General features: G+C 41.2%; 1 protein-coding gene across 1 annotated transcript; it reads right to left on the bottom strand.

The window, feature by feature from the left end:
- Positions 1–208: 208 nt before the first annotated feature.
- LOC149841432 (abscisic acid 8'-hydroxylase 4-like) lies at positions 209–13531 on the bottom strand. The gene is made up of 10 exons (XM_090005261.1): positions 13230–13531; positions 8384–8512; positions 6996–7317; positions 5684–5833; positions 5282–5530; positions 5082–5171; positions 4129–4207; positions 3934–4040; positions 2962–3080; positions 209–504 (listed from the first exon to the last, which is right to left on the bottom strand). The coding sequence occupies exons 1-10, from the start codon at positions 13529–13531 to the stop codon at positions 405–407; spliced, it is 1647 nt and encodes a 548-aa protein (XP_089861387.1). The 3' UTR covers positions 209–404.
- Between the last annotated feature and the right edge of the window lie 4601 nt (positions 13532–18132).

Raw genomic sequence — 18132 nt, 5'->3', positions numbered from 1 at the left:
TACTGGAAACGAGGCACACAATACTCTATATGTGGTTAACCCTTATGATAATGATATGACAATAATAGCACAATAACAATTACCAACATAGTTATACATTGAGAGGGATGGACTATAATTAAGAACAACCAATTCATTGGTTCCTGACTGGCATTTAACACTACAAAGGGCTAGTGTTGTTTGCATTAAGGCTCTTACTTGAAAAGAGTCCACTCAACACTCTATGTGGTTAACCTTCGTGGTAATTATGATAACAATTCGGCAATAATAGCATAATAACAATTACCAACATACTTATACATTGAGGGAGATGAACTGCAATTAAGAAGAACCAATTCATTGATTCTTGAGTGGCATTTAACTTTGCAAAAAGGGGGCATGAAAAAAGTGAGTTGATGTAGATTTCAATGATGATGTGCCTTCCAAAATTTGGCTGGAAGGCCTTGCTTGGGCACAGGGAATGGCCCATACTCAACCTCATTGTCTGATCCCACCACCTCCCACCTGCAAAAAATTTTGAGATCTTTAGTCAGCCTACTTTTAGACACCCTACCAAACATCTTTTTAGTTTCATCTGTCAATGATAAAAACAATAGTACTAATGACAATGATAGTGATTTTAACAACATACATTGACAACTGTAACTATTTCTTGAAATAATAATTATAAAGACAGACGCTCCTCGAAATGATTGAAACCATTGTTGTCAGTATCGGCCCTGAATCGTTTGGCCACAGATTCAGCTGTATAGGATACCGATACTCAAGTGAATCTTTCTGTATCAGCCAAAAAATAATAAAAAATATTACGTATCAATCATAATGTGACACTTGTTAAAACCATTAAAATAATATTAAAAAATTAATTATTAGTATTTTTTATATTTATTAAAAAATAGCCAATTCAGGGGAGAATATCGATTTTCTGTATACGATACGTATGGGCCGATACACACCGATACTGACAACATTGGTTGAAACCTTAGTGACAAATATCACATATTTTGAAAGTGTCGTGATATTTTTAAAGTCAAAATTTATTAAAAGAATAATAAGAACATGGTTAATACAACAAGCCAAAGGTGAGCAACCACGCCCATTAACATGACAGTTTCCAAGTCCGATACTATATCCAAAAATGTGATATTTCCAGAATATGAATTATTTTGCTAATATCACAGTTTTAACCGATGTTTACACAATAAATGCCTTTTTGAAGTTTTAATATTTTCATTTATATTTTTGTATATTTTTTTTATGCATATTCAATATTTATTGTATACAAATAGTTTCTCGAGAAAAATCTAGAATTTTGAAGATACCGCAAGATTATTTTTTTTCTTGCAGATGGATGGTAACAATCTGGTTTCAATCAACTTTGGTCCGTAGAGCTTTAAAATGTAGCCCATGAGGACTCTGCTCGTCTGGTGGGGTGACTCAGTGAAAGTCACTAAGTTGACGGGACGTCATGTGTTCGAAATCTACAGGTGCACGTCTCTCTTGCTGTCACAAAGATTCGTGAACACGAGGACCCACGACGCAAGCTAGAAAATTTTTCCGAGATTAGGACACGAGGACACAAAATTCTTTAAAATCTTAATGAATAAAAACTATTTTGATATTTTAATAGTAAAAAAAATATTTTTCATTAAAAATTAAAAAAAGTATTAAAAGATTATTAAAAATTTTAAAATAATAGCCGTATGGTATCCATGTCTGCCGATGTCACCAGGGACACGTACCCAAAATGGCGTGTCATCACGGACAGACACTCCCATACTTCCTGATGGGTAAGAAAACGGGCTGAGGAGGCGATTTTTCTCATGTTATCAGAAAAAGAAAAAAGGTTTGAAAATTTCCAAGCCATGGTAGCGTTAGGACAAGCATTATATATATATATATATATATATATATATATATATATATATATATATATATATATATATATATATATATATATATATAAGAGAGAGAGAGTCCTTAGAATTAGGGTAAACGGTTGGGGCATTTGCAAATTTTGGCTGTTCCAAACCCACTGGATTCAACTCTCCAATGTATTTTCTGATTCTAAATCCAAGCAGTTTGTATCTCAACTTAGGACGGGTTTGGTTCGGACCTATGTGAAACCAGACCCAAACCTGACTTGAGATGTGGTTTCGGGCTTGGACTCAGGTCTAATCAGATCCACCGTAAATGAAACCATATCCGAATCCTATAAGAATTACATGAACCATACCCGGATCATACCCGATAAAATAATATATATATTTTTATCATTTTTACAATGAAAAATTGGAGATTTAGTCGGAACTCGAGTAGGGCTTGAGTTCTGGTATGAAATTTCACAAGCCATACCCGAGTCCATATCTTAATTGGATCCTTCGGATCTGACTCGGATTCTGATGGGACCTTCTTATTTATCACCAAACCCTAACCATGTAGGGTTTCATACGGGTTGGGTCTAGGTCAAACCTGACCCATTGACACCCTTACTTGCAAGTGCCACTCATTTTGCAAGCAGCCACTTATTAGTTTCTTTAAGGGTAATTTAAATATCGGTGGCCAACATAAGCTAAAATTTAACTTTAGCCAACTAAGGTTTGAAGTATTCAAGATAGCACCTAAACTTTTAAGAAATCACTTAGATGGCTGCCTGAATTGCTTTTTCTCTCTGAAATTACTTATTTAGCCTCATGTATACCTTTAAAGTAGAGGGCTAGAAAAGTAACATCCAATAATTTAAAGAAAAATAGGAATAAAAATGTCATTTTCAAGAGGTAGATGAATAAAAAAAGTAACTCACACAGTTACCCAAGTAAATTTTAAAATGGTAAGTGCCTATCTTAAATATCTGAAACCTTACCATTCATAAGGTGACTATGTGTGAATTTTACTTGGGCACTTCACAGTCCAATTTTAACATAAAATGCTGCACACACATGCACGTGCACCTGCCCTCACCTATATTTGGTTACAAGATGGTGGACAAGTACAAGCATCTCAAGCTTAGCGAGCTCGCTGCCAGGACAAGAATGGGCCCCATTGCCAAATGGCAAGAAGGTATTTGGTTTTGGTGCCACCTGTCAATCGTAAGAAGAAAAAAAGGATTAGCTTTGTTATAACGAATTTAAAAAAACCAAATTTACTTGTTTTTTCACTTCAAGAAATCACCAAGAAATTAAAAAAAAAAAGAAAAAAGAAAAAAGGAAAAAGAAAAAAGAAAAAAGAAAAAAGAAAAAAGAAAAAAGAAAAAAGAAAAAGAAATTCTCATGGAAAACCTTATCTCTTAATGACCAATAGGACCCTGCTCCATGGATCACGCCAAAGTTTAGATACAGTCTAGGATTGATTAACCAATCCCAGACCAACCTTGGTCGAGTCATTAATTAATGTAACATTGCCAAGATAATGGACACTTCACCAATTCCAATTAGAAACTGCCCAACCTTGATCTTGCTCAAGTCATTAATGTCACATTTCCAAGCTAGTGGACACTTGGCCAATCCATTTAGAAATAAGGTTGGTCCAGTCCCAAAGAATAGGAATCCAGACTCAAGTGAGTCCCATCTTTACTCTCTTGATATGGCAAACTTTTTTTTTTTGAATTTATAACCCGAAGAAACCACACTCGGCATGAAGACTTGGCCGCGCTGGCTCAGCCTGTCATACCTGCGGTTGTCGTGCCGGCAGCATAAAACTCTGAGGCTAGGACCCTAATTGCTTCCAAGGCTTATGCTATGCATTGGTTTGCGCAGAGGGGTGATGCCCATGAGAATTTTGACTGCCCGTCTAGAAGTCAAGGCCCCCAACCCACTACGCCAACCCTCCTTAGGGCTGAACTTGGGTCCTTTAAGCAAATTCTTTAATGAAGACCAAGTTGCTGAGTTGAGTTTCATATAAATACATGTTGGAATAGTTGTAAAAAGTGCATACCTCAAATCTTGAAGGGTCAAACTTTTGTGGCTCAGGAAAGAACTCAGGGTTGTGATGTATGTTTCTGAATAAGGGCAATACCTTCCACCCTTTGGGGATAAGGTACCCTGTTGGTGCACAACAAATAAGATAAGCATTATTGACCAGTGTATATTTTCATGAATTTTAAAGGTAGATACAAAAACCACAATAAACCTTTGTATTCCACATCCACTACTGCTTCCCTGTATGTGAATGACAAGATGCTAGCCCTCCTCAGTGTCTCCATGATTACCTAAAACCATTTTACAACCAGCCAATTAAGAATTATGGGTGATGTACTAGTAATGTATCAAAGATGCAGTTATGGACCCTCTCAAGAGGCTTCAAACCTGTGACCTCTTGTCAACTTAGTGACATTCACAAGTCACCTCTACCAGGTGAGCAGAAAGAGTTATAACAAGTACAAATATACTTACTAGGATCAAAGTTTACTATATGCAAGTATTCTGTAATCCATTTTTATAATTCTTCTCATTTTAATTCATTCAAACCCTGCATTTTGTGCATGTTGTTTATGTGTGTATGTAACTACATGCTAGCAAATAGGGGATGCCAATGGAACATATTTGACCCAGAACTGACCCGTACCAAATCCTATAGGGTCAGGATTTGGTGATAAATAAGAAGGACCAATTAGAATTCAGGTTGGGCCTGAAGAGTCCAATTAATATATGGAGCCAGGTATGGTTTGCCAACTTTCATACTAGACTCGGGCCTGACCCGAGTTCCGATTAATTAGATCCACAAATTTTCAATGTAAAAATGATAAAAAATATTATTTCACCAAGTATGGTTCATGTAATCCTTATAGGATCTGGGTATGGTGGATCCAATTAAACCCGAGTCCAGACCTGGTACCATCATCATAAATTAGGTTTAAGACTTGTGTCCGAACAAAACTCCAACCGTTGACACCCCTACAGTAGCAAAAAAACATATTGTATGGTCCATAAACATAAAGCTGTTTTGCACACGCAATGTATGTGTGATGTCATGATATGCATGCATGTGTATTGATGCATGCATATATGTTGTACATGTCAAAAAAACACTGACGCATGTATGGTAGTGCACGTGGGCATGGAAACAAGGATCATGATACATACCCTTGAAGTGAAGGGCATTTTCTTGGTTTGTGCCCAAGTCAGGCTTTTCTTCCCTCCATCATTGTGCTCTTGTATGGCCATTTGTTCAGCCTATGGCAAGTGAGGAAGATGAGTACAACTACTAACATCATCATCACAACAACTACACCTTACACATCCAAGCAACAGTCTAAGGAACACGTGTAGGGACATGTACTTACACGTACTAACTCAAGAATTTTAGTGTTCTCATGTAGGTACTTGAGGAGCCATGTGAGGACACTAGCAGTGGTGTCTTGGGCAGCAAAAAGGACACCAATCACATTGTCAGCAATCTCCTCTTCGCTCAGATTCTCTCCGTTTTCACCCTTGTAATTCATCAAGTTACCCAGGAGATCTTTCTTTACTTCTCCTTTCAGCAATCTCTCTTCAATGAGTTTGCTCAAGATCTGCCCCAACCTTTTCCTTGCCTTTACCACAAAACAAAAAAGGAAAAAAAATTTAGTATTCATATCTTCATAAAAAAGGGAAAATATTACTGAAAATATTGAAATGGCAAAGAGTGCAAATGCTCATTTGAAAAGAATAGCCAAGAGGCTAAGCAGACCAATAATTTCCCTTACCAAGATGGCCTTATGATATGATGTGCCTGGAATTCTATTAGGCAAAGAATTGTATCCCTTGTCAACCAAGCAGTAATTTCTCTTCAACTCCTCTTTGCATTTACCATCCAATCTTCCAAAAATGGAAATAATCCCAACATCAAATGTATACTGCAGAAAGTAAAACAAGGAAAAGAAAAAAAAATACCTTAGGGCATGTTTGGAAGCAAAAAGAAAATTCTCATAAGAAAAAAACATTTTGCCTATTAGATGTTTGATATGATAACTTTTTTAAATAAATTTTTTTTTTGCTTGTTTGTGTTGCATGAAAAAAACGTATCGGAGTAAATAAACATGAGAGAGAGAGAGAGAGAGAGAGAGAGAGAGAGAGAGTCAATCATCCCCTCTTAAAGAGAGGTGGTTTGACCAGATGAGAAAGAGTGATTAGCCCCCTCTTAGAGAGAGGTGGTTCCACCAGACTAGAGAGAGAGAGAGAGAGAGAGAGGTGGTGGGTGAAAGGAAGACGAAGATGAAGGAAACTCTTCTTGTAGCAGCCTATAGAATGAGATGTGTTATAGGTGAATGGCTGCCCTAATGATAGCATAATTTTTTATAGGAAAAATTTCTCCATCCCCTAAGTGGAGAAAATTTTCCTATAAAAATCATGCTTTGTAAAAAACTTTTCTTTCATAGTTTTCTCTCTTTTGTAAAGTTGAAAAAACTGTCATTTTTCTTTTCTACTTGCATTTTTCTACTATTTTCTGGCTTTCAAATGTGCCCTCAGTGACCTGAACAAGACTACAAAACTCCCTTTCTCTCTGTTTTACGTTTGGAATGAAAAAATGTGAGTGAAAAAGAAAAAAGGACAGTTTTTCAATTATTCCAAATGAGACAAAATTGTTCACCTAATTTTTTTTGTAAAAATGGAAGTTTTTATATTAAAATTTTATTTTTCATATGACAAGCCTCACTCTCTTTCGTGTGATTTTTTTTTTCACATGAAACTTTTCTCACTTCCAATCTTGGTCTGACAGATGGGGTCTTTAGAAGGGGGTTTAGGTCACATTGGAGCACCTTGTGAAGGACATCCTAGCTAAAATCCAAATGACCATAAAACGTAAAAACTACCGTTCCAAAATCACAATCTAATCAAATTCACACCAAACAGGAAAAAATAAAATAAAAATCGAAACCACACTGTCGACGTCAAGAAAAACAAAGATGCCCCAACAAGCCTCAAGAAAACGAAAGGAGAGAGAGAGAGAGAGAGAGAGAGAGAGAGAGAGAGAGAGAGAGAGAGAGAGAGAGAGAGAGAGAGAGAGAGATCCTTCACCTTTTTCATCTTTGCAAAAGTATGCACAATTCTGCCATCTCCCCACGAGTCCAGAGCGCGTACTGCGATAGTTTCGACATCAGAGATGAGGGACCGAACCGAGTCCGGCAGCAAGGAGGCTTGCACCAGCTTCCTCAGCCGGGTGTGGTAGTCCCCCTCATGGAAGAACAAGGCACAAGTTCCGATCATAGCCATCTTGCTGCTCGGGTAGGTGGGCTTGAACAGGTCCGCGTGAGTCACCAGCACGAACCTAGCCGCCTCTGGGCTCGCCAACATCACGCTCGGGCACCCGAGCACATGGGTCTTGAATATCTCCCCATATCTGAAAACCACAAGAATGGGAACCATAATATGTCATTTCTAATCTCATAGAAATCTATGCAAATATCTTCAGTAGTGTATACTTTTACAAAACAAAGTTGTGTAAGTGCAAAAATAATTCCTAATTAATGTGATTGATATTAACATTAAGAATGATATACTCGACGGGTCACCCGAGTGGTAGCTGGTCCGAAGAGAAAAGGTGCTGTCCCCTTCATTCGAGGTTCGACTCCCACCAGGTGTGCGGGTGCCTTTCACTGATGGGCTCGCTTGGGTGTCGGCGACCCCACCGAGTGATTACTTGTTTTGGCGAGAAACTTTGTCATGAAAATAAAATAAAATGATATTAACAGTCTATTTGATGATTTTTTTTTTTGGATTTATAACCCGAACAAGCCACACCGTATGCAAGACGACCTGGTCTGGTTTTCCGACCTAACTTCGTTGTGCTGGCAGCATAAAACTCCAAGGCTAAGACCACTGCCCTCAGGTCCTATGCTACGTGTTGGCTGGCACAGAGGGGTGACACCCATGAGAATCGAACCTTAACTGCCCGTCTAGCAGACAATGCCCCCACCCAACTACGCCAACTCCCCTTGGGAATATTGATGATTTGATAGATTATTTTGAGATTTGATAGATTATTTCGAGATGTAAAGGTGATCCTGTCATGCAACTAATGTGTTGTGTGCTTGAAATGGTAGAAGAGCATGAAGAAAAAGTCCCATTTCTTTTTGGGATATCAAGGAGAAACCATGGTTATGGTTTAGAATTTCCACCAGAGGCAGCACGTTGACCATGGCCTTGTTTCAATGTCCACATTATAAAATTCTGCGAGTAGTTTCCCCTGACCAACAAGGATAGTTTCTCGTTGGCTTCAAACAAGGATAAACCTCTAGTATTGAGCTCGCAACCTCCTTCAACTTTAATGCCTTAAGTTGACCCACCTTTCGAGGTGTGCAGAGCCCTTGTGGGCTAGAGAGGAGGAAGTCTGGCTCCCACATTTTTCATAAAAAAAGGGGGAAATGAGGAGAGGATTAGAGATGAAAGGAGCATGGAAGACTAACCTCTTCTGACGAGTTGCAAAAAAGATACTTGGGTTTTGTGAGTATAGTTGAAGGGTTTCACCCACATAAGGGAGCCCCATGGACCCAGGAGGGAGTTTTGTGCTCACATGGGTTATTTTGATGGTGAGCCTAGAAAGAAAGAAGAAGATGGTGCAGAGAAGAAAGACTAGGCAAGCTGATTCTACCAACATGACCTCTAACGTATATGTCTTAACTATAACTGTGATTTCAAGGGTTTGGAGAGAGAGAGAGAGAAGCAAAAGCAAAGGAAATGGTGAAAGAGATTTGGTAGAGAGAACATGGAGTTGAGAGGTGGCGGTGGTGATGCTTATATAGAGATAGAGAAGGGTTGTGGTTAGCACTTGGCAATAGATTTAAGTGGTGATAACAGGTGGCCTAAATTTTGAAAGTTAGCCCGAGGTGATATGTCAAAACACAATCCTTTTTGCCTTTCCAAATCAACACCATCTGTGGACCTCATTTTTCTGTAACGATGACATCAACACTTTGGTAGGCTCAGTTTTTTTTTTTGAAAGGCAAGCTAGGGTTAAGGCAGACCCCCTACTGGTTATACAAGGATACCATTGGGATTTGAACTTGCAACGTCCCAACACAAGCTGCTCCTACCAGACAAGGGGAGCACCCCCCTTTGGTGGTGAGCTCAATCCACTGAATGGTGGTGAAAACGGCCATGGATGGTGATGATTACAAAACACAAAAAGTTTGTGTTTTGGCGTTTCACCTGATCGGTCCTCCTAAATTTGGAGGCTTGGTTGTGTTCGGGGCCAAACACTTTATAAGTGTTCGACCCTTTAATGGGCGGGGGCAGTACACTGGGGTTCCTCTTTCTAATGGGAGGCGTCCTATTTTTTTTATAAGAGTATAGCCATTACTTCGCTCCACTTATTAGGCAGAATACTTTATAAAATGTTTTTTTGGACCAAACACTAAATTCATTGGTTGATGCACTCTTCTAAAGTTTCAATTTTTGTTTGTTAAGTCCCCAAAGATCGACTTGTGCCTATCTCTCTCATGATTTGAGTAAAAGGAGCACCCCCCATGATTGACCTAGAAATTTGGGTCTGTCAACTCTCAGAAAAGCCTATGTTCAATTCAGTAGGCACAATCTGTGTAGCTTGGCTTCATTAGGCTGTAAGCAGGTCAAACTAAGATCGGGTTGGATTTGGGTGGGTCCATAATCCAATAATTGAATCTGGTCAAGGTGAGTATAATTGCTTAAACAGTCCATAATCCAATAATCGAACTAGTATTTACTATGTAGTCTTTTTTCAATTTATTACATCAGAAGATTGAAATCGAATCAAAAGATGGGTCGCCATGAAAAGTCATTCCAGCTATAGAGTCACCCCGCTGGAGGTCACTCTTGCCCACCAGGGAGCCTGCTGCTGCTTCAGCCTTGTGGCAAAGAATCCGAATTTTGGGTATCAAACTCGCAACATCCTTCAACTTGAATATCTTAAGCCGATCCACCTAGCCAGGTACTTACAGAGTGCTTGTGAGCTTCAGGATAGGTAGTTCAAAGACAGACCATATAAGGCAGTAGTACCAATGATAACATAGAGTTGGTTCTGGTTCTCAACCGGGTCGACCCCGATGGATATACATCTCTTCCAAAACCAAACTGGCCATCTTGGTTTCTAAAACCATGATTAGGTCATTACCCACTTTTGACCTAATAATGAGATATATTACCACTTTGGGCCAGGGATGAAATATAGAAAATTGGATACATCAGGGGTAGACCCCAAAGTGGGAGGGCATTGTGGTAATTGGATGGGGTCCGTCTTTATCTCTCTCTCTCAGGCCCACAAGTCACTCTTTTCCTCCATTCAGGCAGATTTCCACAAACGGTAGGGTAAGCGTTCTGAGCTTCATGTGACTCAACAGAGTGGAGCCCACGGAGCCCGTGGAGTCCAGCTCACTTTAGTCCACGTCAGTTAAGGGCAGTGGGGCCCATCCAGCTGTACAGGCCGGTATGTGGATCTTGGAGCACCAGATCTTTAACGCCAGGGGTCCACCTGACGTGACATCACTTCGTTCTTTCATAAACACGTGTTGATTATCTATGATCTGGTACACGCCCCGATAGCTAAATGATGACGGGCAATATCGTTCAGCCATTACCCGAGAAGGGTTAGAATGACAGTTCCCGCCCCATGGGAGGGGAGTTTTCTTGGTGGGAGAAAGAACGCCACACGTCCTCTATCCATTGCCGGCATGTGGCGCCGACGATGGATCAGCTGATCTGCCAAATCACAACTAGGCATGTCTTGGCGTTGTCAGCATCCACTGGTTCTATGCTATCGGTGGCCATCCTGCAAGATGTGGGGCCTACCATAAATGCATATGCATGATGTCATCCTCATGCATCCCCCTTCTGGTGGCCGTTGATAGCCATGATGGACGGTGTGGTGACAATGCTAAATCATCGGTGATTTAATTGGCAGATCATCTTATCTATCCTCGAGTGGGTTCAAAAGTGACGAGCCCATACTTTCCCTAATGTGCCCGATTTGGGGACCTCATGACAGCGGTTAGGGATGGCAGTGGACCCGGAAGAAACGGCCGCCTCACCTCGTTTGGACCGGGGATGGAGAACATGAAATGGGGATGGAGGTTAAAATCAAAACCCATGCAAGTATGGACTTACGCTTTCCAGCCTCCCCCCCCCCCCTCATCCCGATCCCCACCTTGCCTTGCCCCGTCCTGAATCCTTCTTTAGGGATGATAATGGATCGAGGGGAAACAGAGCCCTGCCCCGTTTGAACTGGGATGGAAGTCATGAGGATGAAGGTTAAAATCAAAACCCATGTGGGGATGGAGGTCAAAATTTTAAGATGGTGCAGGGGTGAAGACCTTGTTCCCCGCCCCAATCCACTGCCATTCCTAACAACAAATGCTTGATTATGGGAGGTTCATTATTAACTTTATGTTGTCAGTAAACTTGTTGGTTGTAATTTTAGGTAGAAAGAATAATGTCCAAATGTGAGTGAGAAGAAGCTTCTAGATTAGGATTCCATATTTCATGAAAGGGAAATTTTGGAAATCATACGTCACAGGCCTATTTCCTTCAATGGGCCAGCGCAACGCAATGATCCTTCCTTACCACTGCAAGTCTACTTGTTAGCTCGCTTGCCAATCGCGGAAGCTTGTAATCAGAGTGCAAGAGAGCAAGAGAGAATAGAGGAATAATAATTGCAATCACAAGAAGCAATCACAATGAGGGTGAACAAAAGAAAGCTCAATGCATTTAATTCATTCACAATTTTGCCCGAGGGCTATTACAGTTCAAGCATACAGGCTGCCCCTTCAGGATATTGATTCACCTAAACCGGGCAACTTACATTAGACTCAACAAAAGCAAAAAGACTCTAATTATAACTTTACAATGTAAGTCGCAAGGGAACATGCTCCCCCCTTCAAATCATTCACCGTCCTCGGTGACATTTGTTTCATGGTAAGCCCTGTCTTCAGCTGGGTAGCGGCTGTTCATTCGGAATGCAGGCTCCTACGTTGGTTCTGCTGTTTCCTCCTACTGCATTAGATATTTCTTTGCTTCGCCCAAGTAGTTGACCTTGTGATGAAGGATCTTATTGAGGCGCTTCTCGGCACGTTGTGCTGTCGGAGCCCTCTACATGATGAGAGCGCATTGTGACATACCGCGTTCTGGATCTCCATCATTTGGATGGAACTACTTGAGGTTGCACACATGAAACACTGGGTGCATCTTGAAGTTTGGGGGCAACCCCAGCTTATACGCCAGCTTTCCCACCTTCTTTGTGATGGTGAAGGGTCCTTTATACTTTCTGAGCAGTCCGTGGTACCGTTCGTGAAAGATGCTTGTGCACCCAAGATATAACTTCACTAACACTTGGTCCCCAACTTAGAACCCAACGGGCTGACGATGCTTGTCCGCTCACTTCTTCATTCTCTTTGCTGCCTTGTGTAAGAATGCCAGTCACGAACAAACTGATAGGCAAAGGATGACCTTCCTTTTTTTTGTGCAACAAGAATGTGCGGGGTCAGTGGCTGCTGCCCCGTGGCTATCTCAAACAGGTTGTGGCCTGAAGACTCACTCTTCTTCAGATTATAACAAAATTGTGCTATGTTAAGAAGCTTCACCCAATTTTTCTGATTGGCACTAACAAAATGCCTAAGGTACTGCTTACGTATTTTGTTGATGCGATCTATCTGCGGATGAAAGTTTGTTGAAAATAGCAAATCAGAGCCAAGTAACCAAAATACTTCATGCTAGAACTTGTTTGTGAAGCGAGCATCGCGATCACTCACAATGCTCTTTGGTATACCCCAGTGCTTCACCACATGCTTTACGAATAACTCTACAGTCTTCTCTGCAGGGCACTCCTTAGAAGCTGAGATAAATGTGACATACTTTGAGAAACGATCCACCATAACCAAAATAGAACTGAGGCTCTCTACCTTTGACAGACTAGCAATGAAGTCCATGGAGATGCTATCCTAAGGACATTATGGAATTGGCAGAGGCTCAAAGAGACCGACATCCTTCTGGTTTGTCCTCTTATCTTGCAGACAGATGAGGCATATCCACACATAACCCTCAACATCATTCCTCATCTGCAACCAATAGTAGTCGTGCTCAAGGAGTGCTAAGGTCCGCTCCTGACCAGGATGGTCAGCCCATAGTGTATCATGGCACTCCTTAAGCAGTTCTCGACGAAGGTTTCCCTACCGCAGCACGAAGATGCGTCCCACTTTTATCATGAAGAGGCCATCCTGTAGCCAAAATCGCTAAGTCTTCCCTGCTTGTGCCAGAGAAACAAGGTGTTGTGCTGTCAGATCCTACTGTGTCCCTTCACGTATGCGACTCAACAATATGCCCTCTAAATGCACTTCAGAAGGCTCTGCATGCGCAACTGTCAGTTCAGCCCTGTGGCTCAGAGCATCCACAACAACATTGATCTTTCCAACCATGTACTCCAAGGCCAAGTTGAACTCATCCAAAAAAATTTGCCACCGAACTTGTTTAGGCGTCAGCTTCTTCTGTGTTTGAAAGTAGCTCGTGGCCACATTGTCCGTCTTGACTACAAACTCGGCACCTAGAAGGTAGTGCCACCAAGTCTTGAGGTAATATACGATGACAGTCATCTCACGTTCATGCACCGTGTAATGCCTCTCTGCATCCTTCACCTTCCAACTCTCATATGCAATCGGATAACCCTCATGCATAATAACTCTACCAATGGCAAAGTCTGAGGCGTCTGTGTGGACCTCAAAGGGTTTTGAGTGATCAGGCAGTCGCAACACTGGCTCCATCACTAAGGCTTTCTTCAAGCCATTAAAGGCATCTTGGCACGCTCCTGTCCAGAGCCATACCCAATTCTTCTTTAACAAATTTGTGAGGGTCACAATAATAAGGGAATAACCTTCGATGAAACACCGATAATAATTTGTCAAACCAAGGAATGACCACAATTTTGGCACTCTACTTGGCGGAACCCATTCTTGGATGACCCTTATCTTCTGCTCATCCATACGCAGCACATCATGCCCTACAATGTGGCCAAGGAAGCTGATCTTCTTCTGTCCGAAGAGACACTTTTCTCGTTTGATATAGAGGTCATTCTCTTTCAACACTTGAAATACTGTTCGCAAGTGCCCGACATGTTCCTCCATGTTGCTGCTGTAGATCACGATATCATCCAAGTAGACTACCATGAACTTATCTATGTAAGAGTAAAAGATCTGATTCATTAAAGTCGTGAACGTGACTGAAGCATTTATCAACTTAAATGACATTACTAAGAATTCGTAAGCACCATAGCGAGTGACACAAGTTGTCTTTGACTCATCACCTTCAACAATCCTCACCTGCCAGTAACCCGATCGCAGATCTAACTTGAAAAAGATACAGGCACTGCCTAGCTGATCGAACAAGTATGCTATCAATGGTAATGGGTACTTGTTCTTCACTGTGACCTTCTTTAAAGTACGATAATCCACACATAACCGTTTGAAGTCGTCATGTTTCATCTGAAAAAGAACCGGGGCACCAAATGGGGCTTTCGATAGACAAACAATGCCTGCGTCCAAGATCTCGTCTAAGTGCTTGCGTAACTCCTTCAACTCAGCTAGCCCCACACGGTATGGAACCATTGCGGGAGGCTTCACTCTTAGGGTCAACTCAATCTTATGGTCGACCTCATGTCTTGGTGGAAGACGCTTTGGCAATTCTTGAGGTATCACCCCTCGAAACTACTTCAATAGTGGGGCTAGGGTCAGCGGTATTGCTGCTTCTACCTTCCCTTATTCTGTTTGCACAACAACTAAGAATGTCTGCTCCCCATGCTTGACACCCTTTTTCAGCTGCATCACCGAAAACACTGAAGACTTGCCTTTTTGTGTAAGGCACTGCACTGTATAGGACAAGTTTGGCCCCATAATCATCAACATGTTAAGCTTTGGCAACATCATAACATTCTGGCTTCGCAGAAACTCCATACCCAGAATCATCTTGAAATCGTCCAGGGGCACCACAGAGAAGTTGGCTTTGCCGGCCCAACTCTCCACTTGGATAGCCACATCTCTTGCTTCACCAAGGATGCGCTTGGCCTCAGAGTTTACCGTTTTGATGGTCTTCTACTTTGGCCCGGGCTTTATGCCCAACCGCTCTGCCTCTTCCCGCGAGATAAAGTTGTGTGTGGCCCCGGAGTCTACCATAGTTGAAGTAGACTTTTCATTCGTAATGACTTTGAGATATATTTGTTCTTTGCTAACCTGCCTGTTCTCAACTGCACAACTTTTAGCTACGTTGATCAACCACATGGCTCTCATTCGCGATTGCATGGTCTCAATGTCACTTTATTCAGTATCACTGCATTCTTCCTGCGTTGCATTGGCTTGCCTGTCGTCCTTTACGAGGCACTTGGAGCATTGTCTCGCGATATGCCTATCGCCACAGAACCTGTATGTCACAACTGTATCATTGTTGTTGTTGTTATGCTTTGTGTAGCTCTATTTCTTGTCGAATTGATGGCGTGTCAACGCCTCAACTTTGTTATTGCACCGCTCATCCTTCTTTCCTCTGTGGTCAGGTTTCTTTCCGACTTTGGTTGATGGGGTGAAAGACTTGCGCTGAGTATCAACTAAGTGCTCGGCCGCCACATATGCATCTTCCAAAATATGGGGGTTGCTTCTTTCCACTTCAGACTGTGCCCATGACTGAAGTTCCACAATGAACCAGTTGAGCTTATCATCTTGTGACATGTTAGGCAACTCTAACATAAGCTTCTGAAACGTTCTGACATAGTCTTGTAACAAACCAGTATATTTAAGCTTACGAACCATCTGATATGCCTACCTCTGTGCATTTCTTGACATAAAGTAGTTGCGTAGCTCTATTTTGAAGTCGTCAAAAGTATCTATCACGCATTGACCCTTCTCCATGTCGTTGCGCTTTCACCTCCACCAAACGATAATATTCACACCCAATAACGCTGCTGCAGCCTTAATCCGAAGATCTTCAAGCATCACATTTTGAATATCCAAGTAGTCTTCTACTTAGAACAAAAAGTTTTCAATGGCCTTGCTGTCTCGAGAACCATTAAACTTTGCGGGTCTTGGCACATCAATCCTTGATGACCTCTCACCATTTCCACCATTTAGGATCACTGACCGCTGCAATGTGTGGTTTTTCAACTGAAACTCCCCTACTTTAGTCTGTAAGTCAGCCACTGTTGTCGTCAATGAAGTGATCTGCCCCATCTGTAAGTTCACCTGCTCTTGCAGGCTCGCCATCGTATCATTTAGTCCACCAAATGATTCAACTGCATGTGAAATTGCTTTCTCGTGCGAAGTCACATCTTCCACCAACTTGTTGATAGTTGCAACCATCTCTTCTTGGCCCCGAGGTGAACCCATCTCGTCAGCTTCGACAATTGCCTTGACTTTGGTGTTGCGTATATTTTGATAAGGTGTCATGATATCTTGCTCACAAATTGCAGCCTGTTGGCGTGTCTGTCAACACCGACTTCAGAGTCTCTTTCTCAGTACGAGAACAGGCTCTGGTACCACTTATCACAGGTTTATTTTTTTCAATGGGCCAGCACAACGCGATGGTCCTTCCTTATCACCGCAAGCCTACTTGTCAGCTCGCTTGCCAATCACGGAAGCTTGTAATCAGAGTGCAAGAGAGCAAGAGAGAATAGAGGGAGAAGAATTGCAATCACAAGAAGCAATCACAACGAGGGTGAACAAAAGAAAGCTCAACACATTTAATTCATTCATAATTTTGCCCGAGGGCTATTACAGTTCAAGCATATGGGCTGCCCCTTTGGGGTATTGATTTACCTGAACCGGGCAACTTATATCAGACTCAACAAAAGCAAAACAGACTCTAAGTACAACTTTACAATGTAAGTTGCAAGGAAACACCTATATTATAAGGGATAATAAAAAGAAAGCTTAAGATTTTGAAATTGTTAAAAGTGCGCCTAAAATTTTATCATTGTTCATTTAAAAAAAATCCAAAGTTCCCTTCCATGATTTCTTGCTGTGATGTAATTATCATTTTAGCCATTAGAAAGAAAGGGAAAATATAAGGTGCTTTTGTACCATGACACCAAATGATAGTTGACACTCTTATTTGTATAGATCTAGCAGCCAAATGATATATCTAACCATATAGATCTACTTGATATGGTTTGTTTGATATGTTAGAAGGTCTTATCATGTTTAATACACTGAGATAGTCATAAATCACCGGCTCGCACTTTAGGAAAATAAGGGTGATTTAGAAATGGTATAAGAAGTCATATTTGAGTCAACCTTAATACATGAAATTAATAAATAGATCATTCTAAACATCATCCAAAGACTACGTCTTGCTTTTGAAGCTTAGTTCTTTGTAAATCAAGTGTGTACCACCCTAGAAAAAAAAACACCCCACCTTTTGGCACTAATAGAAGACACCCATAGCTTGGGTTAATGCTAATTTACCCCCAAACTCAACTTGGGTTAATGGCGACCCCAAGTTAAATTGATGGAAACATGAGCTTGATTATTGGAGGATAATCCTAGGCGGGTGTTTTTAACAATTCCAAAAGCTTAAGTGTGTTGTTTTCTTATTATTGCTAATAATTTAGGTGTGTTTTTGAAAATTTCCCTTCGTGAAAATATACCTTCCAAGATAAAAACTAAACGGCAAAAGATGTAAGATAAATTATGACAATACAAGCTAAACTGAATAGGGGATGTCGTTAACTCTTAATCATGATTAAGAGGGAATCTTGTTGCTTGCTAAGGGGATTATTGCTTGATTATGGGAGGTAATTTTTTTGTGGTGGGATCTCTTGTTGGAATAGAGTTTAAATGTGAGTTGGAAGAAACTCCAACAACTTCATAGTTGGGGTTTCATATTTGAAGAAAATAGGGTTTTCACTCTATCATTTCAGTAAAATAAAGGTCAAACAATACCGAATTTTAGATAAATTATGGCAATACAAGTTAAATCGTGTTGGAAATTCACTAACTCCTGATCATGGTTAAAAGGGGGTCTAGTTGGTTGCGGTAAGAACTATTACTTGATTACCAAGGGGGGGGGGGGGGGGGGGGGGGGGTGGGCTCCGCGCGGTTGGTAGTAGTTGTCAGTGCACGTCTCCCTGTAGTGGGACGTTGCAGGTTCAAAACCCCAGTGGTAACTGGTGGGGGTCTGCTAATACCAGCTTGCCTTAAAAAAAAAAACTAATACT

This window comes from Nuphar pumila, chromosome 4, assembly GCF_984573655.1.
Source record: "Nuphar pumila chromosome 4, dmNupPumi1.hap1.1, whole genome shotgun sequence".
Lineage (NCBI taxonomy): Eukaryota > Viridiplantae > Streptophyta > Magnoliopsida > Nymphaeales > Nymphaeaceae > Nuphar > Nuphar pumila.
This window is presented reverse-complemented; position numbering and strand designations above follow the sequence as displayed.

What these genes read in the sequence shown, in the direction of transcription:
- LOC149841432 (XM_090005261.1), bottom strand. Translation starts at nt 13,531, where the DNA reads ATGACTGTCATCGTATATTACCTCAAGACTTGGTGGCACTACCTTCTA. An exon ending in AAATGCCCTTCACTTCAAGG is followed by an intron (nt 4,208 to 5,081) that starts GTATGTATCATG and finishes AAATGGTTTTAG; the next exon opens with GTAATCATGGAGACACTGAG. An exon ending in AGTGGATGTGGAATACAAAG is followed by an intron (nt 4,041 to 4,128) that starts GTTTATTGTGGT and finishes GTGCACCAACAG; the next exon opens with GGTACCTTATCCCCAAAGGG.